Here is a 20,449-nt window from a genome sequence, read left to right on the forward strand (position 1 = left end):
AGTCCAAATTTAGGAGAAATTGAGCGCTCTCTCTGTCAGCAGTCGCTACTTCTTGCTGCGAGGGTAGTGTTAAATCCACAGCACCCCCGCCTTCTACCCCGCTCGCACTCAGCAGCCCTTACTAGGGCTTACCGGGGAGCAGGGGAGGCTCTCTGGATGCCCACCGGATCCCATGTCTCCAGGACGCCCTTCCTGGAGTTTTTCTGGGGCAGTTGCGACTCCCCCTTCCCCCACAGCGACAGAGAAACCTCGGAGTCGAGGTTTCTCCCGACTGATCAGAATGGCGCTCAACCGGAAGTCCCCATTATATTCTCTTTCAATGCAGTACAAGCTGTAAACTTAATCCCTTCTTTCCACAACTTTTCCCAATCCTTTAAATGTATATTATATCCAAAATCTTTGGCCCAGTGTATCATGACGGACGTAACCTCATCTTTCAGATGCCATTCCAACAGCAATTTATACATTTTAGACAATATTTTACAATTATTACTCAATATTTCACTTTCAAATTTTGATCTATTATTATCAAAACCATTTTCCTTTAAATTTTCTTGAAACATTTCATTGATTTGGCGAGGTGCAACCAATCGTTTACATATTCCTTCACTTCTTCATATGGTTTCATTTTCCATTTATTTCCTTCCTCTTTTATTAATTTCTCATAAGTGACCCAATTTTCTTTCATATTTGTCTTTTTCACACTCATAACTTCCAAGGGTGACAACCACCAGGGTGTTTTACGTTCTAAAAGGTTTTTATACCTATCCCAAATTTCAAACAGAGATCTTCGGAATATATGGTTACCTAATCCTCTATGAACCTTTGTTTTATTATACCATAAATATGCGCGCCAACCAAACGTATTATCAAAACCTTCTAAATCCAACAAATCAGTATTTTTTAACAGTATCCATTCCTTTAACCAACAGAGGCAAGACGCTTCATAATATAATTTCAATTCTGGCAGACCTTAGTTGATTTCCTAATAGCCATGGTATTTGAGGATACCCCAATTGGGTTTGTATCTTATTAATTTCAGGTAGTACAATTGTTTTTCTTTCCACGCTTCTATGTTATAGGTTTTATATTTATTTGTAAATATTGGGTGAAATTGTATTGCCATTAAGGGTGATGTGCCCGGGACAGAGCTTTGCCCATTTCGTCAAAATTTTAAGAGTTTTGAATCTGTGTAAGGAATTTAGTTTATCTTTTAAAAGAGGTATTACTTTTATGGGGATACCATCTATTTCCACATTCTCCAACTTACTCCATTGGATTCCATCATTACCAGACATTAGGTCTATCATATTGCTTAGCTGACATGCATTATAATAGCTATATAAGTTTGGAAGTCCCCATCCTCCAACAGTTGGGTGCTGATAAAGCAGGGATTTTTAAATGTGTGTTCTATCTGATTGAAATATGAATTTATTAATTTTTCTTTGCCACTTGGACATGTGGGCTGGTGGGATCCACACTGGTAGGGTTTGGAATAAAAATACAGTCATATCTTGTTCCGGAAGTCCATTCGATTTCTGAAAACGTTTGAAAACCAAGGTGCAGCTTCCGATGGCTGCAGGAGCTTCCTACAGCCAATCATAAGCCATGGAGGCCGCGTTGGATGTTCGGGTTCCAAAGAACATTTGCAAACCGGAACACTCACTTCCGGGTTTCCAGCATTCGGAAGCCAAAACATTCGAGTCACGAAGCGTTCGAGAACCAAGGTATGACTGTAATAACTTTGGAACAATCATCATTTTGGTTGTGGCCAGTTGATTAATTGTAAGTAATCAGAACACCTAAGTATCCGAAACTTTTCTTAGCTATTGGGATTTAGAGAAGGTTTTTTGAAGCTGGGGGGTGGGGTATGAAAGAATGATTACATCTGATTTTTGAAAATTTACTTGTAAGTCCAGAAATATTATAGTAGTTCTCCAATTCCAGACTCAATAGTTTTCCGGTGTTGATTGGCTCTGATGTCCATAAAATAATGTCATCTGCATACAGTCGCAGAATATATTCATTTCCATTGATGATTATGTCCTTTTCTGTCAGAATTTGGTGCAGTCTAATTGCCAAGTGTTCCAAGATTATGGCAGATAATAAAGGTGACAGTGGGCATAATTGCTTTGCCACGGTCAATTTGACATTTTTGCGAGTCTATATTATTTACCCTAATTGTGGCAAATGCAGTGACATAAATGTTCTCTAATAATCCAGTGGATTTTGGGCTAAATCCAAACTTTCTTTATCGCTTCAATTAAAAACTTGGGTTCTACACATTCAAATGCTTTAAATACATGCAATGATAGACAGGCTAGTGTTGAAGTTGTCTGCTTGCTGTGGTATATTATGTTCAATAATTTTCTAATTGGGTCTGCAATTTTGCGTCCTGGAACAAACCCTGCTTGGTCCAGGTGGATGTATTTCCCAATAAATGCTTTCATTCTATTAACCATTGTTGTTGTAAAGATTTTATAGTCAAGATTAAGTAGAGAAATTGGGTGATAAGATTCCACCAGAGAATGATCTTTGTGTGGTTTAGGAAATAGTACAATTCTCAACGATTTCCAAGTTTCTGGCAGTGAGTCGCCAGCTAGGTAGCAGATCTGTTCTGTTATGCTGCTATCTGCCTCGGAGTTAGTCATTCCATAATAGTATTTATCTTAGATAAAAATCTATGTAAGATGTATTAGTAACGTAAGCAGCACCTGCTTGCATTGTATGTTTTAATCTGCGAGTGCAAGTACACTAAGGTAAGCCCCGCCCCACATAATTGATCACATGACATGATGTGCACACACCATGATGTGCACACACATCAACTTTGGGGGCTCCTGGTCCCCTCAAATATTATAGGGGGGGTGAAGACCCCTCAGCCTCTAGGAGTTGGCTCCTATGACACTAAGTAAAAGTTACGTTATTTAAACTTTAAAAGAGAGTGTACTGCATAGTTTTTATAGGAGGGGAAAGGGAACCAAAAGGGTCAAATGACTTGTGCTGTCTTCCGCATAACTCTGTAAATGGGAACTAGAGTTTAATTCCCACAATAAATTAAATAAATAAAAATAAATAAATTCAGTGAGGCAGTGAATTTACCCTTTGCCTTAGTCCTGGTTCTGGACTTGCCAGTGGGTGGATTTAGCTCATGCTGCTTTTTTGTGTGGTGGGTCACCATCACTGGGGCTGGGAAAGTCATATGTGACTGGCGCTTTGGGTGCTTTCTGCTGGAGTTCCCCCTGCGATGTTGGCAGCTCTTTGGCCATCAAGCTACACATGAGCCGCTTCACGAAAAGGTCAATTGCAAATCAATTATGCCTGGAATTTACATCCTTGCAGAAAATGGAGATAAATTTATCCTCCACTCCCACCCACCGCCCTTCCCTTTAAAAGGATGGCTCTCAGGTTTTGACACATCTTTAAAGCTCTCATGGTTGCTTTTTTTGGCATATATTTAGGAATAGGATTTGAATAAGCATTGTTATTAAAAGCCAGACTATTTAAAGATTCCCTTGCTTTGCTGCCACCGTGGGTGAAGCGTGGAGGATTTCACAGGAGGGGAGGGTTTCCGGAAGTTGGCAGAGATGGTTTTGCAGGAAAAGTAATTACTTCTTGCGTGCGGCAATGCCTTGATCCAAAGGCTCTTCTTGCACCAACATGCCTGGGCAGCTTTTAGAAGCCCTTTCCTCATCCTTCTCTCATTCCAGGACAATATTCATGTCTTCCAAGTTACCCTTAAGCTTCTTGGGACTCTTACATCTCAGGACCACAGCTTGACATTTGTTTTGTTTTTTTAAGTATCAAAGTAGTCACCATGGACAGTGGCGTAGGAAGGGGGGCATTGGGGGTGGACCAGCCCGGGTGCCAGGATGGCACCTGCCCCCCCCCCAGGTGTACAGCTCCTTACGAGCTGCCGCTTGTGAGCAGCACCCCGTACAGAGTGCGCATGTGCAGCATCCCACACACTCCATACGGAATGCCACACATGCGCAGTCTGTACGAGCTACTGCTCGCACGTGGCAACCTTACGAGCTACTGCTCATGAGCAGCACCCTGTATGGACTGTGCATGTGTGGCATTCCGTACGGAGTGTGTACATGCACAGTCTGTACGGGGTGCCAAAAAAAATCCACACCAGGTACAATCTGGGCTTGCTACGCCACTTACCATGGAAAAATAGAACTTGCATTCTGCTCAACACGCTCTCTCCTTTCTTCTGTTCTCTTTTTATTCACTTATCCCCATCTAAACCAGAGGGGTGTCCAACTGTCATAGATGGAAATAATGTGAGAAAAACAGATCCCGTCATGTGTTGCAATGAATCTAAGTTTTATTATTATTCGTATGTGCTTCTGAGCTATATATACTTGAATCTGTGTGTGTAAAAATATTTCACATAGTGCAATTTTATTTTATTTTTAAAAGTTTTTTATTTTGAATTACATGATGATGATGGGGGCACCATCATCTTTTCAGTACTCTCTAAAGATCTTAATCCAACCGTGACTGCCCCTCCAACCTCAGCTCACCTCCACCTGCCTGCCTTGTTACGTCAAACTAGTCCAATGGGGTGGCCCTGGCTGTCAGAAAGAGTTGACTTCGCCTACCATTGGCTGTGGCCACCCTGCCTTACACCCCACCAATCCCAATGCACACCAGCCACTTGTGCTTTTAGATGTCATGTGAAGATGACTGTTTTCCTTCCAGCTTTTAGGAACATGGGAATTATAGAATCTCAGAACCACAGAGCTAGAAGGGACCCAATCCCACCCAGTACCCCATACAATTGGAAACCATACCATACCCTGCTTAGCTTTGCAAATGTGCTAGCAGTTTTATTGCTGCACTTCTACTGAATTGGTCCATCTAACTCAGTACTGTTGACACTGACTGGCAACAGTTCTCCAAAGTTTCAGTCAGGATCTCTTGGTCGGTCTCTCCCAGCTCTACCTAGAGATGCCAGGGATTAAACCTGGGACTTTCTGCATGCAAGGCAGGTGTTCTGCCACTGAGGTACATCTCCCTTTTGGAAATGGATGAACTACAGGGTTGGTAATATCTATGGTCATGGCTGTGAGCTGCTGACATTTTTCATGCTTATTGGTTTATGTAATAAACACCACCTTCCTATATACATAAAAATGTAAGGCTGTCATCACACAGCCCCCGTTGGGTTTGTATGGATTTGCATAGTCAGGGAGAGGAGCAGGGGAGAGGTTTTAAAAAGTTGGCCTGAACCAACAGCCAAGGTTTGATTAAAGCAGGGATGGAGAAACACAGAGGAGCTGTGAGGGGATATGGGGGCGGGGGCTGAAGGCACTGTGATGGGATTTGAGGTGTTTAAGTGAAGTGTAAAAGGAGGAAATGGATGTTTGTCGAGTCAATGAGAGTAGGGGCAGGAGCCCCTATTACAGTAATGATGATGGTGATGAATGGCTCTTATTTAAAAAGCAAACCCCTTCTTCTCTCGTGTTAACTTTGGATTGCAAGCTCCTTCAGGTAGGGATCTGTTTTCATAGTCTTTATAAAAAGTGCCACATCCATAGATGAAACACAGCAGCAGGAGGAAGGGGAGGTGGTGCCTAAAGGTGGGGGCTGGATCTGGAAAGGTTGACCACAGCTCTAGGGGAACAGTGTCTGGATGCAACAAAGGAAGAGGGTGGTTTCCACCCACTCCTCTACTGACCTTTGAATCTTAAATGTGAGGGCGCAGCAGACGTGGCTTTGTGGCAATGCCAAGCTGGAGTTCCACCTGAGTTTCATCCAGACCTCATCTAGAGTTTTATCCAGCTGGTGCCAGTCTGCTGCCTTCCAGATATTTTGAACCACATCTCTGATCAGCCCCAGCCAACAGACTGGTTTCGGGTACTTTCAGACTTTGCTGTTTTGGGGTAGGATTCCATCACATGCAGGTAGTGCAGTTAGTTGGGAGATCTTGCGAAACAAGCTTGCTCCCCCAAAGGACGTGACAGAAATGTCCTGAAAAGTGTGGATAATGTTTGCTTTGCTGCAACATCTTCTAAACTCCCCACAAACAAATCAGGATGAATGCTCAATAAACAGGCCACCTGGAAGAGATATTGGTCTCAGACCTAGTTTCCAGTGCCAGAGGCCTTGGGGCATAAATCCTTCAGGAAGAGATGCTGACACCCAGCCCCGTTTGGAAATGATGCATTCCAATTTTGAAAGCCTTATCCCAAACCCTACAAATAAGGGTGCTCACTGGGAGAGAAATGCATTCTGCACAAGCTCAGGAGCAGTATGTCCTTTTCTAACTCCACATGTTCCAGGGGTTGACTCATGGCACTAAAATATAGTTTCATGGCCTGAATTCTTGCTCATATCAAGTTGCATGTGGCTGTTGCTCATTGTAGACAATAATGAGCTAGATGGACCAATCATATGATTCACTATAAAACTTTCCAAGATTCCTCCTGTTTTTCATAGCTCAGGTGTAGAGCATCTGCTTTGCATGCAGAAGGAACCAGGTCCAATTCCCAGCATCTTCCGGTAGGGCTGGGAATGCTCCCTGCCTGAAACCCTGGAAAGCAACTGCAAATCAGTGCAGACAATACTGAGTTAGATGGGCCAGTGGTCTGCCCCTGGTATAAGGCAGCTTCCTACCTTCCTAACATACTATGGATTATTTAAGGCCCTATGAGCCCCTGCAGTGGCATTACTGTGGTGTCAATGATGCAAATATGAGATGCAGGTTGGGAAACAACTTGTGGCTACTAGCAGTGTTTTAGTGACACCCTGTGGCCAAAATCACTCATTGCGGGAAATGCTGTTTAACAGGCTCACTTGTTCTATTGCTTGTCTTTGTTCACATTGAACAGCAGGCAGCAGGTTATTAATTATAACTGAACGTGTGGATATACTGCCTACACCCAGCAACAGGAGTGTTTCCACTTGTTAGCCACATAGCCTTACACTGCTCCACCGCCTTTAAGGCTTCGATCTGCCAAGGTGGCACTCCACTCAAGTGGAGTTTAAGCAATAAATGGAAGCAAATGAAGCATCACAATTGCAAAAGATGGCTCTGTGATCATTCTCTCCCCCCCCCCCCGACTATCTGATTCCATTCATTGGCAGCCAAGACTTCAAATCCTCTGGGAAAAGGGCCCCTAGCTTTTCACGTGTATCCACACCAATGGAAGCCAGAGGCACAGATTTAGTAGACATTTATTTATGTACACACTTATACACACGGTTCCCAAGTGGAGAGGCCTTGCCTTCCCTCTTCAGTGCTCTCTTGTTTGCAATTCAGTTCCAGTCCACATCGATTCTACATAAACCCACCGGACGACAATTTGGGAAGGGAAAGGGAGAAATGCACAGCCAGAGGCGGAGGAACTCTCCCTCCTACACCCCATTGCCTCTGCAGAAAGGGACCACCAGACAATGCAAGGGAGCTCCTTTGCTTTGCTTTAAGAGGATGGACACCCACCCATCTTGTTCAAGCTACCTGGCTGAGGAATGCCTAGGGATGCAACACCTGGAGCCTTCAGGCCACTATCATAAGATGTCAATGGGCAAAAGGAGTGGGAAAGAGTTCTGTGGCAAGTGTGGATGGACCATAAGGTGCTTTTTGCCTGGTCAGTGCGCTGCAGCCCAGCCCCATTCTTTGCACAGTGTCCACTGAAGTAGAAATAAACCCAGTTGTGTTATTTGGGCCTGGGGCCTTTCTAGTTGGCAGAGCTGTGCCTCACTCTTGATTGACTGCTCTACAAGCACAGCCAGCTGATCCCAAGGTCCTATTGGTTGCCTGTTATGTCATTCGATCCCTGTTAGGCACTTGCAGTCTCGGAGCTCCCGTGTCACTCCCAGGAGAGACGCATGGCTAGTGCCCCCCCACAGTGTGACACCCAATGACGTGCCCCCCCCAGCTATGCCTCTGCAATGGAAAGCCTGATGCTTCCCACTGATCCACGGTTTAACCCCGTAACTTTTTCAGACATCAAGGCATGTCAAGAAATCAGGGTCTCCTTTGAGCATACCCAGAGAATAGCTCCTTCACCACCAAGTGAAGACAGTTGCTCTCTCCCACCTCTCATAAGCCTTTGGGGTGATGGGGAGCCAGTTCCCCACAGAGAAAGATATGTGTGCCCGATGGTGGGAAAAGAAAGAGGAGGCTATTGTTGTTATTATTTATTGAATTTATATATTGCCCTATACCCGTGTTTTGAGGTCTGTTGATTTGCCCCAATGTATTACATGTTTCCAGAAAGGAAAGGTCTGAGGGCTTTTTGATGCAAAACTCATTATGGGACTTCTAGAAAGGAAAGGTTTGTGGATGTTTTGCTAGGAAATTCATTATGGGTTTCTGTAAAAGAAAGGTTTGGGGGCTTTGGGCCCACTCTAGCTTTCTCTGCTTTGGCAGGTTTTACAGAGCCTCCTTGTGAGCAGGAGGTGTGGAGGCAACAAGGGGAGGCAGTGATCAAGGTGTCCAAAAGAGCTGGAAAAGCCAGAGGGTGTAGGAAGGAAGGGCAGCCCTTCTCCTCCACCCTTTCCCCCACAGATGCTGTGCAGTCAGATTTGTATTTCATGTGCTACATTTCCTTGAAATGTAAAAACCTAAGGGTAACTTATCATGTTGGGATATAAATCTGACCTCGAGGGGCCCTCTAAAATGTTCCAAAAGGAAGAACAAGAGTTATGCCTGTCAGCGTTTAGTGCTGGCTCTTCCTTTAACATCCAAATCCCAGGACTCTTTTTTTGGAACGTTGGGATTTGTTTCACACACCCCTCTACCTTAGAAACACCTGGTCCCTAATCCCAGGTGATGGCAGTGCTTTTTTCTGGGGGTACGCATACCCCTAAACATTTTGTGAATCTTAGTACTTCATATGCCAAAAGCAAAAAAGGTGGGGGCAGGAAAAGGAGAGAGATGGGGGGGGGACTGCTGTCCAGGAGCCCTGGCTTAAAGTGAAGCCCTGAAAAAATAAAAAGGAGACATCTTGGGGGTCTCTCTGGGTATGGGAGGTCTTTCCCAAACACGCCTGGGGAAGAAAAGTCCCCAAAACGAAGGAGAAATAGAAAGCAGAGATAGGAAGCAACTTGGGCCTCCAGAGGGGTTGGCGGATGCACTAGAAAAGCAGAGAGGCTCCCATTCAGAAGCTGGCAACCTGGCCCTTTGCCCCAAGATTTCACCTGTGCAGCTGTTGCCCATTCTGAAATGCCGCCACTGCTATCGCTTTCAGGTCAATTCATTCTAGACAATCAGGGCTGGAGAAGGGGTGGAGCAGTGCATCTCCCCCGCAAACTGGCTTCAAACTCCGCCAGATGGAAAAAGGAGGGGGTGGGTGGGGTAGAATGATCCCTGAACTCTTATTAGCGCCTGAGAGTTGGGGCACCCACTTTGTAAGGAAGACATCCCCATGGCTTCCTTCAGCTCCTCCCGAGCCCCTGCGTGCAACTTGGCTGCCCCCTATTCAGGGCTCCACTGGTGCCCTAAGGAAGAACCTGCCCCCTTTCCACAGCCCTAGTGCAAAAACAACCCTTCCCCAGGTCCAGAGCAGGGGGCATGTGACGCTCTCGAAGGCAGGAGAGTCCATCACGATCGGCTGCTCCCAAGCCCTTCGTCCCTGCCCCCCCCCCAGCTATGAGTGGCCAGAGGCTGTGATTCCGGGCTGGCAAACAACACCCAGGACAAGGCTTTACTTGACGTGCTCGGCAGCGTGTGAGGAGCAGTAGTACTTCTTGTGGGCAATGAAGGTTGACAGGCTGCTGAACTTGATGTTGCAGAGGCGGCAGTACCTGTGGTTACCGTTGGCCACAGGGGTGGGGGGCCCTTTGCCTGGTGGGGTCTGCATGCTTTTGTCCGTGTACCCGGGAGGGGCGTTGGGTGTCGCCTCAGGCAAGGGGGAGATGGGCAAGGGGGCAGGAGGGGAGAGGGGGAGAAGGGGCTGTGGGGAGACAGTAGGGCGCGGGCTCCCGTTGGAGACGGAAGGAGCAGGAGGCTCCTTGCCATTGAAGCTGTCCTTGCGCAGTCTGGGGAGGGGCTGTGGCGGGGAGGCAGTGGGCAGCGGCGGGAGCAGGCTGCCCTCCGTCAGCGTCCGGGTGGCCTCTATCAACGTGGCTCCAGCCACCGTTTTGGCAACAAAGAGGCCGTGGGCGTTGCGGAAGTGCTCTACCAAGTCTCCCTTAATGGCTCCGTTGAGCGGGCAGTAGGGGCACACCACCAGGGGCACCTTGGCGCCTGGGAGGTGCAGGGTTTTGGCATCCAGGTAGCGCTGCGGAAGCGAGTCCAGGCCGGGAAAGGCAGCCGGGGGTGCTGCAGGGCTCACAGAAGGGACCCCCTTCTCTGCTTTGACTAATGCCGCTTCAGGTTCCTCGCTCAGCCCTTCAGGGCTGCCCCGAGGTTTCAGCACAGCTGGGACGGCCCCTTTGATCTTCTGCAGCTGCTCAAGCGTGCTGGGCTGCAAGGGTGTGGCTGGGCAGTAGTACTTCTTGTGGGCCAGGTAGCTGTCCAGGCTGTGGAAGCTGATGCGGCAGGCCGTGCACTCGTGGTAGTCGGCCAGCGGCAGGAGGGAGGCCGGCAGCACTTCCGCACCGCTGTGGAGGCGGGGCTTCTTGCTCAGGTCAATGGGGCCGTCCGTGTCGGGGCTCGAGCTAGGGGAGGGGGCAGCCTTGACCACGGGAATGAGAGCTGGGACCACCGGGGGCACCTCGGGGTGGGTGGCATCCGGGGCACCACTGAGCTGGTTGGCGGCATTGTGGATTTCATACAGCTTGCGCCGCTTGCGTGTACGGATCGGCTGGGGGAGGAAGGGCACCTTGCCCGCAGCACCAGCCCGACGCAGCGGCGGGTCGTGGCGGGAGGCACAATAGTAGCGCTTGTGCACCATGTACGTCTCATGGCGGCTGAAGCGGATGTTGCAGGCTTCGCACACAGTCCGGCTGGGGTCATCGTCTGGTTCCTCCATGGAGCTGCCCCCAGGGCTCCGGCTGTCCTCACTGATGCGCCCAGTCCCATCGGCCTCAGGGGAGGGGCTGGTTTTAGCCCCACCCTCCTCCACCTTGATCTCTTGCTTGACCTCTGGGACACTGGGTGGGCTGGCGCCTGACCCAGCTTCCCCCTCATGTGTGGCCTTGCTGTCTCCCGGTAGTGGGGGCGAGAGGAGGACTCCAGGTGTGGGAGGGCCTCTGGGGGGCACTGAAGGAGCCGCCTTCAGCTTGCGAGGGCCAGGGGGGCTCTCCTCTGCCAAGCGACGGCTGGAGCAGTACAGCCGCTTGTGGACGTAGTAGTTGTTGATGTTGTTGAAGGTGATCTCGCACTCAAAGCAGGTGGCGCCCTTGGGCACTGGGGTGCCTGGAAAGAGGACAGGGGGCACCACGGTGTGACCTTGCTTCAGGCGGCTGTGCACCAGCTCCGACATCTTGGCCAGGATCTCTGAAGCTTGGGGCACCACTGTGGCCTCGTGGCCAAACATGTACTGGGGGAGAAATATTGTGCCACCAGGTGTGCTCGACCCGGGCTCGCTGGGCACTGGGCTGGACCCAGGAGTGGGGCTGGTGATTTCAGACTTCACCTTTACTGAATGCAGGCTATGTGGAGAGGATGCTCGAGAGGAGGCATCTGGCTCCAGCTCAGGACCAGCAGTTGCCCCTGTCTGGGAGGTTCCCTTGAGGACTTCCCCTTCGTCTTCAGGCTCCTCCTTGATCTGCACTACTGTCACCCCATCCCCCAGTGTGGAGGAGAAACCTTCTTGGGGTGGGGAGCCATTTGCCACTTCCTCCATAGGGGACGCCATCACCTGTGTTGCCAGTTTGGCAGGGGTGTCCAGCTGACTCTGGGCAGCTTTGGGCTCCAGGCCTGGCAGTACAGCTGCAGCGGTGCTGTGCAGGACCACGTGCTGTTGGAGGCTGGGCAAGCAGTCAGCCACATAGCCACAGAAGCTACACTTGAAGGTGGAGACTGGGCCCGGCGTGTTCAGACCTGTAGGGAGAAGGGAGAGGTGCTTAGGTAGTGGCTTGGCCATATCCTCATAGCCCTGAGGTGGCTGGCTGTGTAGCCTTGTCACTGAATCTTGTAATTTTTGGCTCAGAGATCTATGGATTCTGGCTGCTTGTAAAGCTTGCCTGGGAAGCAAAATGGAAATTATTCCGCCCAGATTCTTCTCAGGCTCAGATTAAAATCCTATCTAGAAAAGAACAAGTCCTGCTCCACTCCAATTCCTCCTCAACACTGGCCACATACCTTCTTCCTTAATGCTTGGACAGTAGTGGAATGGAAGGGACTTTGGGAAATGTACTTTTCCCAACACTACTGGCATCCACCAATAGCACTGGGAAAACTACTTTGCCCAGTGCTCCAAGCTCCTAGGTAACCGAAGCGTGGGGGCAGCAGGGAGGGAGATTTTCCCCCTTCCACTGCTCCTCTGGCCCAGGCAGCAAGTCATGTAGACAGGCAGGTGAATGGGAAGATTCAGACCCTGTTGCTTTACCACAGTCCCATAATGAGGGGCATGAATTAGCTTGGAATTGAACTCAGCAGGAATTCTGCTTTCTGAGCCTGACAAGGTGCGTTCATCCCATCATTAGTTCCCCAAGCATGCTTCTTTCACAAATGCTTGGATGTTTATGTGGCACCCACAGATAAGCCCCTCTGTGGACACAACCCCCAAACGGACTCAAATCTCTGCAAGTTCCTGTCTTCTTAAAACAATTTATGTCAGGCCATCCCCTTAATATTATTAAATAAAATAAAAATTAATGGTAATGAATTTCATACAACTAAGTCCTACTCAGAGTAGACTCAATGAAATAAATAAATAAATAAATATATTCATTAAAACAATAATTATTAATATGATGATGGTAAGAACCGCAGCATAATAATTCTATCCCAACTCCTCTGTAAGAAGCTCAAAGTGGTGTGCATAGCTCTTTCTCATTTTATCCTCACAATCACCCTGTGAGGCTGGCCTAGCTGGGATTTGAACCTGATCTCTCCCTGATCCTAGTTCTAGACCTAAACCACACCATGTCACGTGCCTGACTTACCTGGGGCCAGGGACTTGGTGGCCGGGGCAGCAATGGTGGTGCTTTGGGCATAGACCTCCCCCTTGGAACCTGGCTGGCAGATCATATGATTTGTGACCAGGTGACTGTAGAGGATGTCCCTGGTGGTGGAGATGAATCCGCAGCTGTGGCAGACACCTGTAGAAACAAAGGAGAGCGCTAAGAAATCAAGAGACCGTCTACCAGCCCACCTAAATCCAGTACCATCCAGTCTGACTGGCCGCAGCTCTCCCAGGTCTCAAGAGACAGAGAGGTGTCCTTTCTGAGCCCTGATACTCAACTGCTTCCCTAATGGAAGATGCTTGAGATGAACCCAGGGACCTTCTGAATGCAGAGCTGGTGCTATACCACTGAACCATGGCCCAATATTTTGTTGGGTTTTGAGTGTGAAGGGGGTGAGCAAGAGCTCCACACATTAGTAAGGGTGTGAGGTCAGCTAATGGTGGGAAGCACTGTTGACTGCAAAGAGGAGGACCTCCATACAGCTCTGCTACGCTACATGCAGAACAAGGCCACCTAAGACCACCCCAGCCTGTCTAGTCTAGCATCTTGTTCTCACAGTGGCCATTCAGATGCCCCTTCTGGGAGGCTCAGAAGCAAAACCAGAGTGCAACAGCAACTCTTCCCACTTGCAATTCCCAGCTGCTGGTGCTCAGAGTCACTGGGTGGTTTTCAACTATGTCTAACTCAAAACAGACCCATGTAAATGAATGACTAAGCTAGGTCCATTAGTTCTAATACGTCTCCTCTGAGTAAAGCTGAGCTGAATACCACCCATACTGTCTCTGATCCTCAAGGTGGTATAATGCCATTGTGAGTTGCCACTGGATTGTTGAGCGGGCAGGAGGACCAGCACTTTTGTGTCTATTTATTTATTTCATTTATATCCCACCTTTTCCTCCAAGGAGCTCAAGATGGCTTCCTGTTTGTGGAATGCTCTCCCAAGGGAGGCTCACCCTGACACCTTCAATACTCATCTTTAGGCACCAGGCAAAAACATTCCTCTTGTCCCAGGCCACTGGCTAATTAAACAATCCATGGCCTTTTCAACTGTGGTTGGATCCAGGGGTATTGTTTTTGTTATGCATTTTTGTGTTTCTATATTGTAAACTGCCCTGTGATCCTTTGATGAAGGGCGGTATAAAAAATTAATAAAGAAACAAAAATCCCAATACATGGTTCTCCCCCTCTCCTCACTCAGCTCCCGCAACAATCCTGCGAGGTAGGTTAGGCTGAGAGGCAGACTTTGGTCCAGGGTCACCCAGTGAACTTCATGTCTATGTGAACCAGAGCCTCCCAGGTTCTAGGTCCAACACACTATAACCACTACACCACACTGGCTAACATAGGATAAGCTACTCTGGGATGGGGACCATCTCACTTTTTTGTTTGAACCACTTCTAAAAAGCCTGTCCCCACTGAAACCAAACAGTGCTCTAGCTAAACAGTACTGCCAGTGGTCTACCTCTACAGAGCACTGCTTGTGAGATGGATCTCTCACTCCAATACTGATTGGGGATTACCGTTCAGTGTGTCTGTGTGGACCTTCAGGTGACGCTCACAGTTGGCTTTTGTGGTGAAGGCAGAGTGGCAGATAAGGCACACAAATGGCCTCTCTCCTGAAAGAGAAGCCAGAAGGAGACAACAGCATGAGAAAGGTGACCACGAGACTTGTTCCATCACCCAAACAGCAGGGAAGGGCACAGAGCATTCCAATGCCCTTTATGTTGGAGAAACTGGACATAGAGGAAGGAGTTACTTTTTTCAGAGGCACAAATAGCCTCATGTATGGGATAAGCCAGCAGCCAAGCCAGCTGCTATGCCAACAGCCCAGTGCTGTCTATGTAAGTGATTAAGGTGTGGCAGCTCATCAGTCAGCGAGTGGGTCTTGTGCTGTGTGTCAGGGTCAGTCTTGAGAAGTGAATCAGAGTCTGTTATGCTTCAAACGGCTAGAGCTACAGAAATACTTCGTACTTGTATGTATCTGTATCTGCAAAGCCTACAAACTGTATGTACATAACATCTGGAACTGTGTTACTGAAGCCTTATCTTCTGCTGCAGTAAAAATTTGGGACCTTAAGCTGCCTCTGTGTGGTGACTGGAACTGGGGGTAACTTCTGCTACAACTTCACCTAAGATTCCCAACACTTGAGTAGACTATTCCCAGAGAAACATATCAGGATCTTCTGCAATGTTTCTGGGATGCAGCTGAAAAGCACCCCCTGCCAAAATGCTTTGCCAACCCAAATCCCCACAGCATCTGGAGGGCATGAGGTTAGCGACCTTTGCTCTAAACCTTGCTGTGTCTTTTGCATGCCCACACTCTTTGTCTCCCTCTCTCTCACTCACACATACACCCCCACCTTCTGAAATGGTGCCCTTCTCCTGCAATCCAACTAGTTTAGCCTTCTTTAGCACCACCTCCTCATTCCTCCAACAAGCCCAAAGCCACTGCCCTCCCCCTTCCCAGAAGCAAGGAGGCAGCACCCTCATACCACTGTGGCTCCGCATGTGTATCTCCAAGGAACTGGCGCTGGGGCAGCTCTTTTTGCACTGGGGAAAAGGGCAGATGCGCTCATTTGGATAGGCCTCCTTGGGCTTTTCATCCACCGTGGGAGATGTGGCGTTCTGGCGGCTGGCACAATAGTACATCAGATGAGCCTGCAAGTTCCTTTCGCTCCGGTACCAAATTCCGCAGTCCTTGCAGGGAAAGACGTCCTCTGGACAGAAGGGAGAAAGTCGGGGAGAGGGGGGGAGGGAGAAAATAAAATAAAGGAAGCACCAGCTGAATCCATCTGGATTTGTCAACTCCAGCATCAAATGAAGGGGAGTCCACCACCTCCCAAAGTGACAGTCTCTCCTGCTATTGAACAGACTGTAGCCTCCAGAAATTCCTTCTAATAAGGACACCAGAAGAGACCTATGGGATCAGGCCAGTGGCCAATCAAGTCCAGCATCCTGTGTCCAACCAGATGTCTTTGAGATTGTTTAGTATGAATCTGTCCACTTGGGCCCTGCCCTTTGGAGTGGCAGAAAAGAAAGTTGCTCGATCCTGTGTGTGACAGCCCTTCAGATAGAATCACTTCTGTGCTGTCTCTTTCCCAGGCTAAATATAAGCAACTCCTTCAACCTCTCTTTACAAGACTTGGGCTGTGTCCACATTGCTGGCTTAAAACTCAAGTGAGCGCATTTATTGTGCTAGGGTGACAAAGCACTTTCATCCTCTTTAATTGTGCAAACCTCAATGTCTGTTTTGCCCTTCCACACAATAATGACCACCTGGAGGTGCCCTAAATCTGGGATCCAGGGGGCATAAGAAGCATGGGCCATACCCTGGGTACTTACTGTTCACAACTGCTGTGGCCAAGATGGCTGCCATGCCCGCTTGCTGTGGCAGAAGCTGGATTTCAGGGGCCAGTGCCGCTGGGTAAGAAGGCCCCTCAGGCTCAGTCTTCACGGTGTGGTTGGGAATCCCCAATGGCTCAGCCATGACAAACGCGCTCAGTATGTCTCCTTCTGAGATGGCTTTGGTGGTTTTGCACCAGATGGAATCATCTGCAGATATGGCAGTGGATGGGGAGGAAGACCATTAAATTAGATTAGCCACTTCTCAGTAAGAATGGTCACATTTGGGTTTCTTTCAGTTTCTCATTACCCAAGTATTAAGTTCAGGTCTCCACACTTGCAATTTATTTTATTTCTTTTTTTAAAGTCCTCATGTAGATCATCATCAACATTTTAGAGCTAATTTCTCTTAATATACACATTATTGCAAAGTAGTTTCCACTAATATAATGCATATTTGCATGCTGTTTTTTAAACTGCTATATCCTTTTTTTATTACCTTTCTTTGCACCATCCTTGTACCACTTTAATATATAAAAGTATCTCCATGCGGTGTACAGAAAACTAAAGCAGCAACAGCAAAGACAACTTAAACAACAAATATTACAAAAATACACAGTGTTACATATGCAAAAATGTTACATTAATACAAATGGCTAATAAAGATAGACCAATATAAATCATGTCTCCATCTGACACACCCACGCCATCTCTTTGCTCTTACGCAGGACTCCACCCATCTACTCTGACTCTAACTCAGGGCCCAAACAAGCTCACAGATCACCCACATAATTTGACAAAGAAGAGGGTTCTTCCTGGAAACTTCTGACATCATCCTAGCCTCTCACTCCAGGCTTGCTTTCATGGTCAGGCACCAAAGTGGGTGGAGCTTCCTCAGGCTACCCAGAGCTCTGTCCTGTTCAGCAGTTAATCAGCTCCACTGCACCCACCCACTTCCAGGCAGCAGAAAGTTGGGTGAGTTTCCTGGGAGCGGGTCCCAAGGATGGAAAAAAGGACAGCCCTCCACTCGCAGCACTCTCTCTCCCTACTCTACTTCCAACTTCTTAGTTTACCATAATATGTGCACTTTACTCTAATGTGTGCCTTTTGCTGGAGAACTGCAATGTAGAATTCAGAGAAGTGTGAATTTTGAAGGGTTTGCTGAGTTTTGGCTCATGTATTGTTTCAGAAAGTGTGAATTTGGTAGGTTGGCTTTTAAATGTGAACTGAATCAAATTTCTCCTTCATGCCTACTTCTGAAAAAAACAACAACCCTGAAAAGCATAACACAATTGGCTGGGGGGGGGCATTTTCCACCCTGAGCTAAATTCCAGTGTATCTTCAGAGTAGTAAAATGTCCCAAAAGAAAGCCATGCTTGTTGGGTTAGAAGAAGGGCAGTTAAGGCTCTTTGCTTAGCTTAGATATTGTTTGGGAAATGCCACGGGGCATGTTAACACTGGCCAGGATGAAAAGGCAGCCGAGTGACAGTAAGAAATAGATTCCTTCTTTTGTTTTGTTTGTCCCAGGATCTTTTTTTGGTTTTCAGAAAAAAAAAACCTGTTTGGGTACTTAACACTGCATCGTGGCTTTTGGTGCACATAGATCAGAGTACCAGAGAAATAAATTCTCAATTAAAACCTGAGAGAAACTGAGGTTCAAATCCATGCACAGTTCATTAAGTGGCCTTTTGCAAATCGCTGTCTCAGCCTAATGTACCTTGCAGGGTTAGGCTGCAGCTAAACTGTTACTCTGAGTCCCCTTGGAGGCAAAAGGATAGGATGTAAGTGGGACCAAATAAACTGAATAAATAAGAATAATGTTGTAGCAGCAGCTGATGCATGCAATACATAAAACAACCCAGAGGTGGCAGCATCAGTCCACAGCTTGTCAAAAGCTAGCATTAACCATTTCCTTCTCCCTGCCTGTTTGCCACTCTGCTGCCCATAGCTATGCCGTCTCAATCTTTTTTTCTTTTTACTCTCAGCCACCTGAAGGTCCCTTGCCTGTTATGCTGGACCTCCCCTAAGGCTGGAACACCCTTCCTAAATGTGTCCACAGTACCACATCTGCCTGCCTTCATGTGCCGCATGTTGGGCTTTGGCTTAACTGTCAAACCCTCATGCCCAACAGTAGTTATATTCTGGGTACATACTACTGTAATTTGCCCACACCTTCTTTCCTTGCTATTCTTGTCTCTCCTTTCCTCTGCTATTTTCCATATTGTTTATCTTATAGGGCAGAGGCCAATTTGTTGCCTATGATAATCTGAAGGGCAGTTAGGTACGCTAATGGTGTTGTATATGTAGCGATAATCATCACCATCACCTTGAGTATTTACAGAGTGCTTTTGTGAGCTCAAAGTGCTACACACACACACACACACACACACACACAACTGTGTTGTCATCTTCACTGTTGTGTTGTAATATGTACAACAACCCTCTAAGGTGGGCTAGTTTGATTATCCTCGTATTGCAGACAGGGTCTGAGGGTTGGCCGAAGTGTGGCTTAATCAAAGGGAAACTGGAGAGAGGAGATGAAGATGTTCAGAGAAGATGAAAAGGGATTGGACATCCCTCTGCCCAGAGAATGGACCAATTACAGAAACACTAGGTTGTGGCTTTAGAAAACCCTTAGGAATCCAACTTTGTCCCTAAGTGCCAATAAAAGAAAACCTGGCTCTGTTAAGCAACCCTGTTCTTGTTTTGAGAAAACACTACAGATCAAATGCCTCCAACTTCTGCCAGGTGCCAAGAGGCCATTGTCCAAATACCTACCCTTCTTGTAGATCACGGAGTTGGCATCGCCTTCTCCAGAAACCAAGGCCAGCTTCAACAGCCAGCAGTTGTCATCTTCCAGCACCAGGGTCACAGGTAGGCTTGGCTAGAGACAGAAATATAAAAAACAACAACATATGTGTCACTTACACAACCGGACCCTCACCAGCACATTGTGGTTTCTTCACTTCAGCTGTTACCCTGGTTCCACATTGCGTGGAGTGTGTGTATATACAGAACACCCTTTGTCAACCAGGGGCCCTCCAAATATTTTGGGCTACAACTCAAGAACAGAAGACACACACCAGCCACTGAAATGCCCTGTGTGAACGTCTCAGCGAGCTAATTCCTCTAAAATAGACACTTGCATAAGTTTCATAAATGGGGGGATGGAAGGGGGAGAGAGAGAGAAATAGAGAGGTTGAATGGGCAACTTTCCAGGGGCCACATGCCAGTGGTGGAGGTTCCAGAGGCAAAAGTGGGTGGAACAACAAATGTAAATTTAACCTTTGTACAATAGGCTAGTTCCTACACTCATCCCTCTTTATCCTCCATGCAGATAAACAAGAGGTATTACCAGGGTTTACATTACCAGGGTTTACATGTGAAAAGCACATTTCAGTCAGGCAAAAACGCTTCCGGTGTAGCCTGCAAAGTTCTGAGGGCCAGTTGGAGAAGGATGGGGGGGCCACATATGGCCTCAGGCCCTGAAGTTCCCCACCCTTCCCATATGGTCCAGCCCAACATGTGGCACATGAACCCTTGAAGGAGTCCTCCCACCACATGTGCAAGGAGCCTTTCCTCCCATGAGGAGTCATGAGGATAGAGAAAGCAAGCACAATGTGCGCAGATGATGAGTGGTATATGTCTGTATGGCTGCTTCCATCCAGAGATGGCTGACCTCCAAGCAGCTGATTCATTCTTTCACTGGCCTAGTGGCAAGATCAGTTTGGTCACGTAGCAAGGGAGGGAACTGACGATCACAGCCAAATCTAGGTCAAAGATGACAAGACCAAGGCCACATTCACACCATGCATTTAAAGCACTGTGATACCACTTTAAACAGAAATGGCATCCCCCAAAGAATTCTGGGAGCTGTAGTCTGTTAAGGGTGTTATGAGGCCCCTATTGGCTTTCTAGAACTACAATTCTCAGAGTGGTTTAACAGTTAATTCCTCTTCACAGAGAACTCTGGGCATTGTAGCTCTGTGAAGGGTATAGTGGCCTCTTGAAAACTCTCAGCACCCTTAACAAACTGCAACTCCCAGAATTCTTTGGTTGTTTAAAGTGGCATCAC

The 20,449-nt window shown here is 47.6% G+C and overlaps 1 protein-coding gene across 3 annotated transcripts in view; it reads right to left on the reverse strand.

The window, feature by feature from the left end:
* Nucleotides 1–9,655: 9,655 nt before the first annotated feature.
* Nucleotides 9,656–20,449, reverse strand: part of ZFPM1 (zinc finger protein, FOG family member 1) — a 121,903-nt gene continuing 111,109 nt past the window's right edge. For 2 of the 3 annotated variants that reach the window (XM_033157005.1, XM_033157008.1), the window contains exons 5-10: nt 19,153–19,258; nt 16,375–16,584; nt 15,525–15,749; nt 14,553–14,648; nt 13,012–13,167; nt 9,656–11,944 (exon numbers count right to left, since the gene is read on the reverse strand). In XM_033157005.1, the coding sequence (XP_033012896.1) occupies nt 9,663–11,944; nt 13,012–13,167; nt 14,553–14,648; nt 15,525–15,749; nt 16,375–16,584; nt 19,153–19,258 (3,075 nt within the window). In that variant the 3' untranslated portion in view covers nt 9,656–9,662. The remainder of the gene's footprint in view (nt 11,945–13,011; nt 13,168–14,552; nt 14,649–15,524; nt 15,750–16,374; nt 16,585–19,152; nt 19,259–20,449) is intronic. The other variant, XM_033157006.1, reaches the window with a different exon arrangement.

This window comes from Lacerta agilis, chromosome 8 (genome assembly GCF_009819535.1).
Source record: "Lacerta agilis isolate rLacAgi1 chromosome 8, rLacAgi1.pri, whole genome shotgun sequence".
NCBI lineage: Eukaryota > Metazoa > Chordata > Lepidosauria > Squamata > Lacertidae > Lacerta > Lacerta agilis.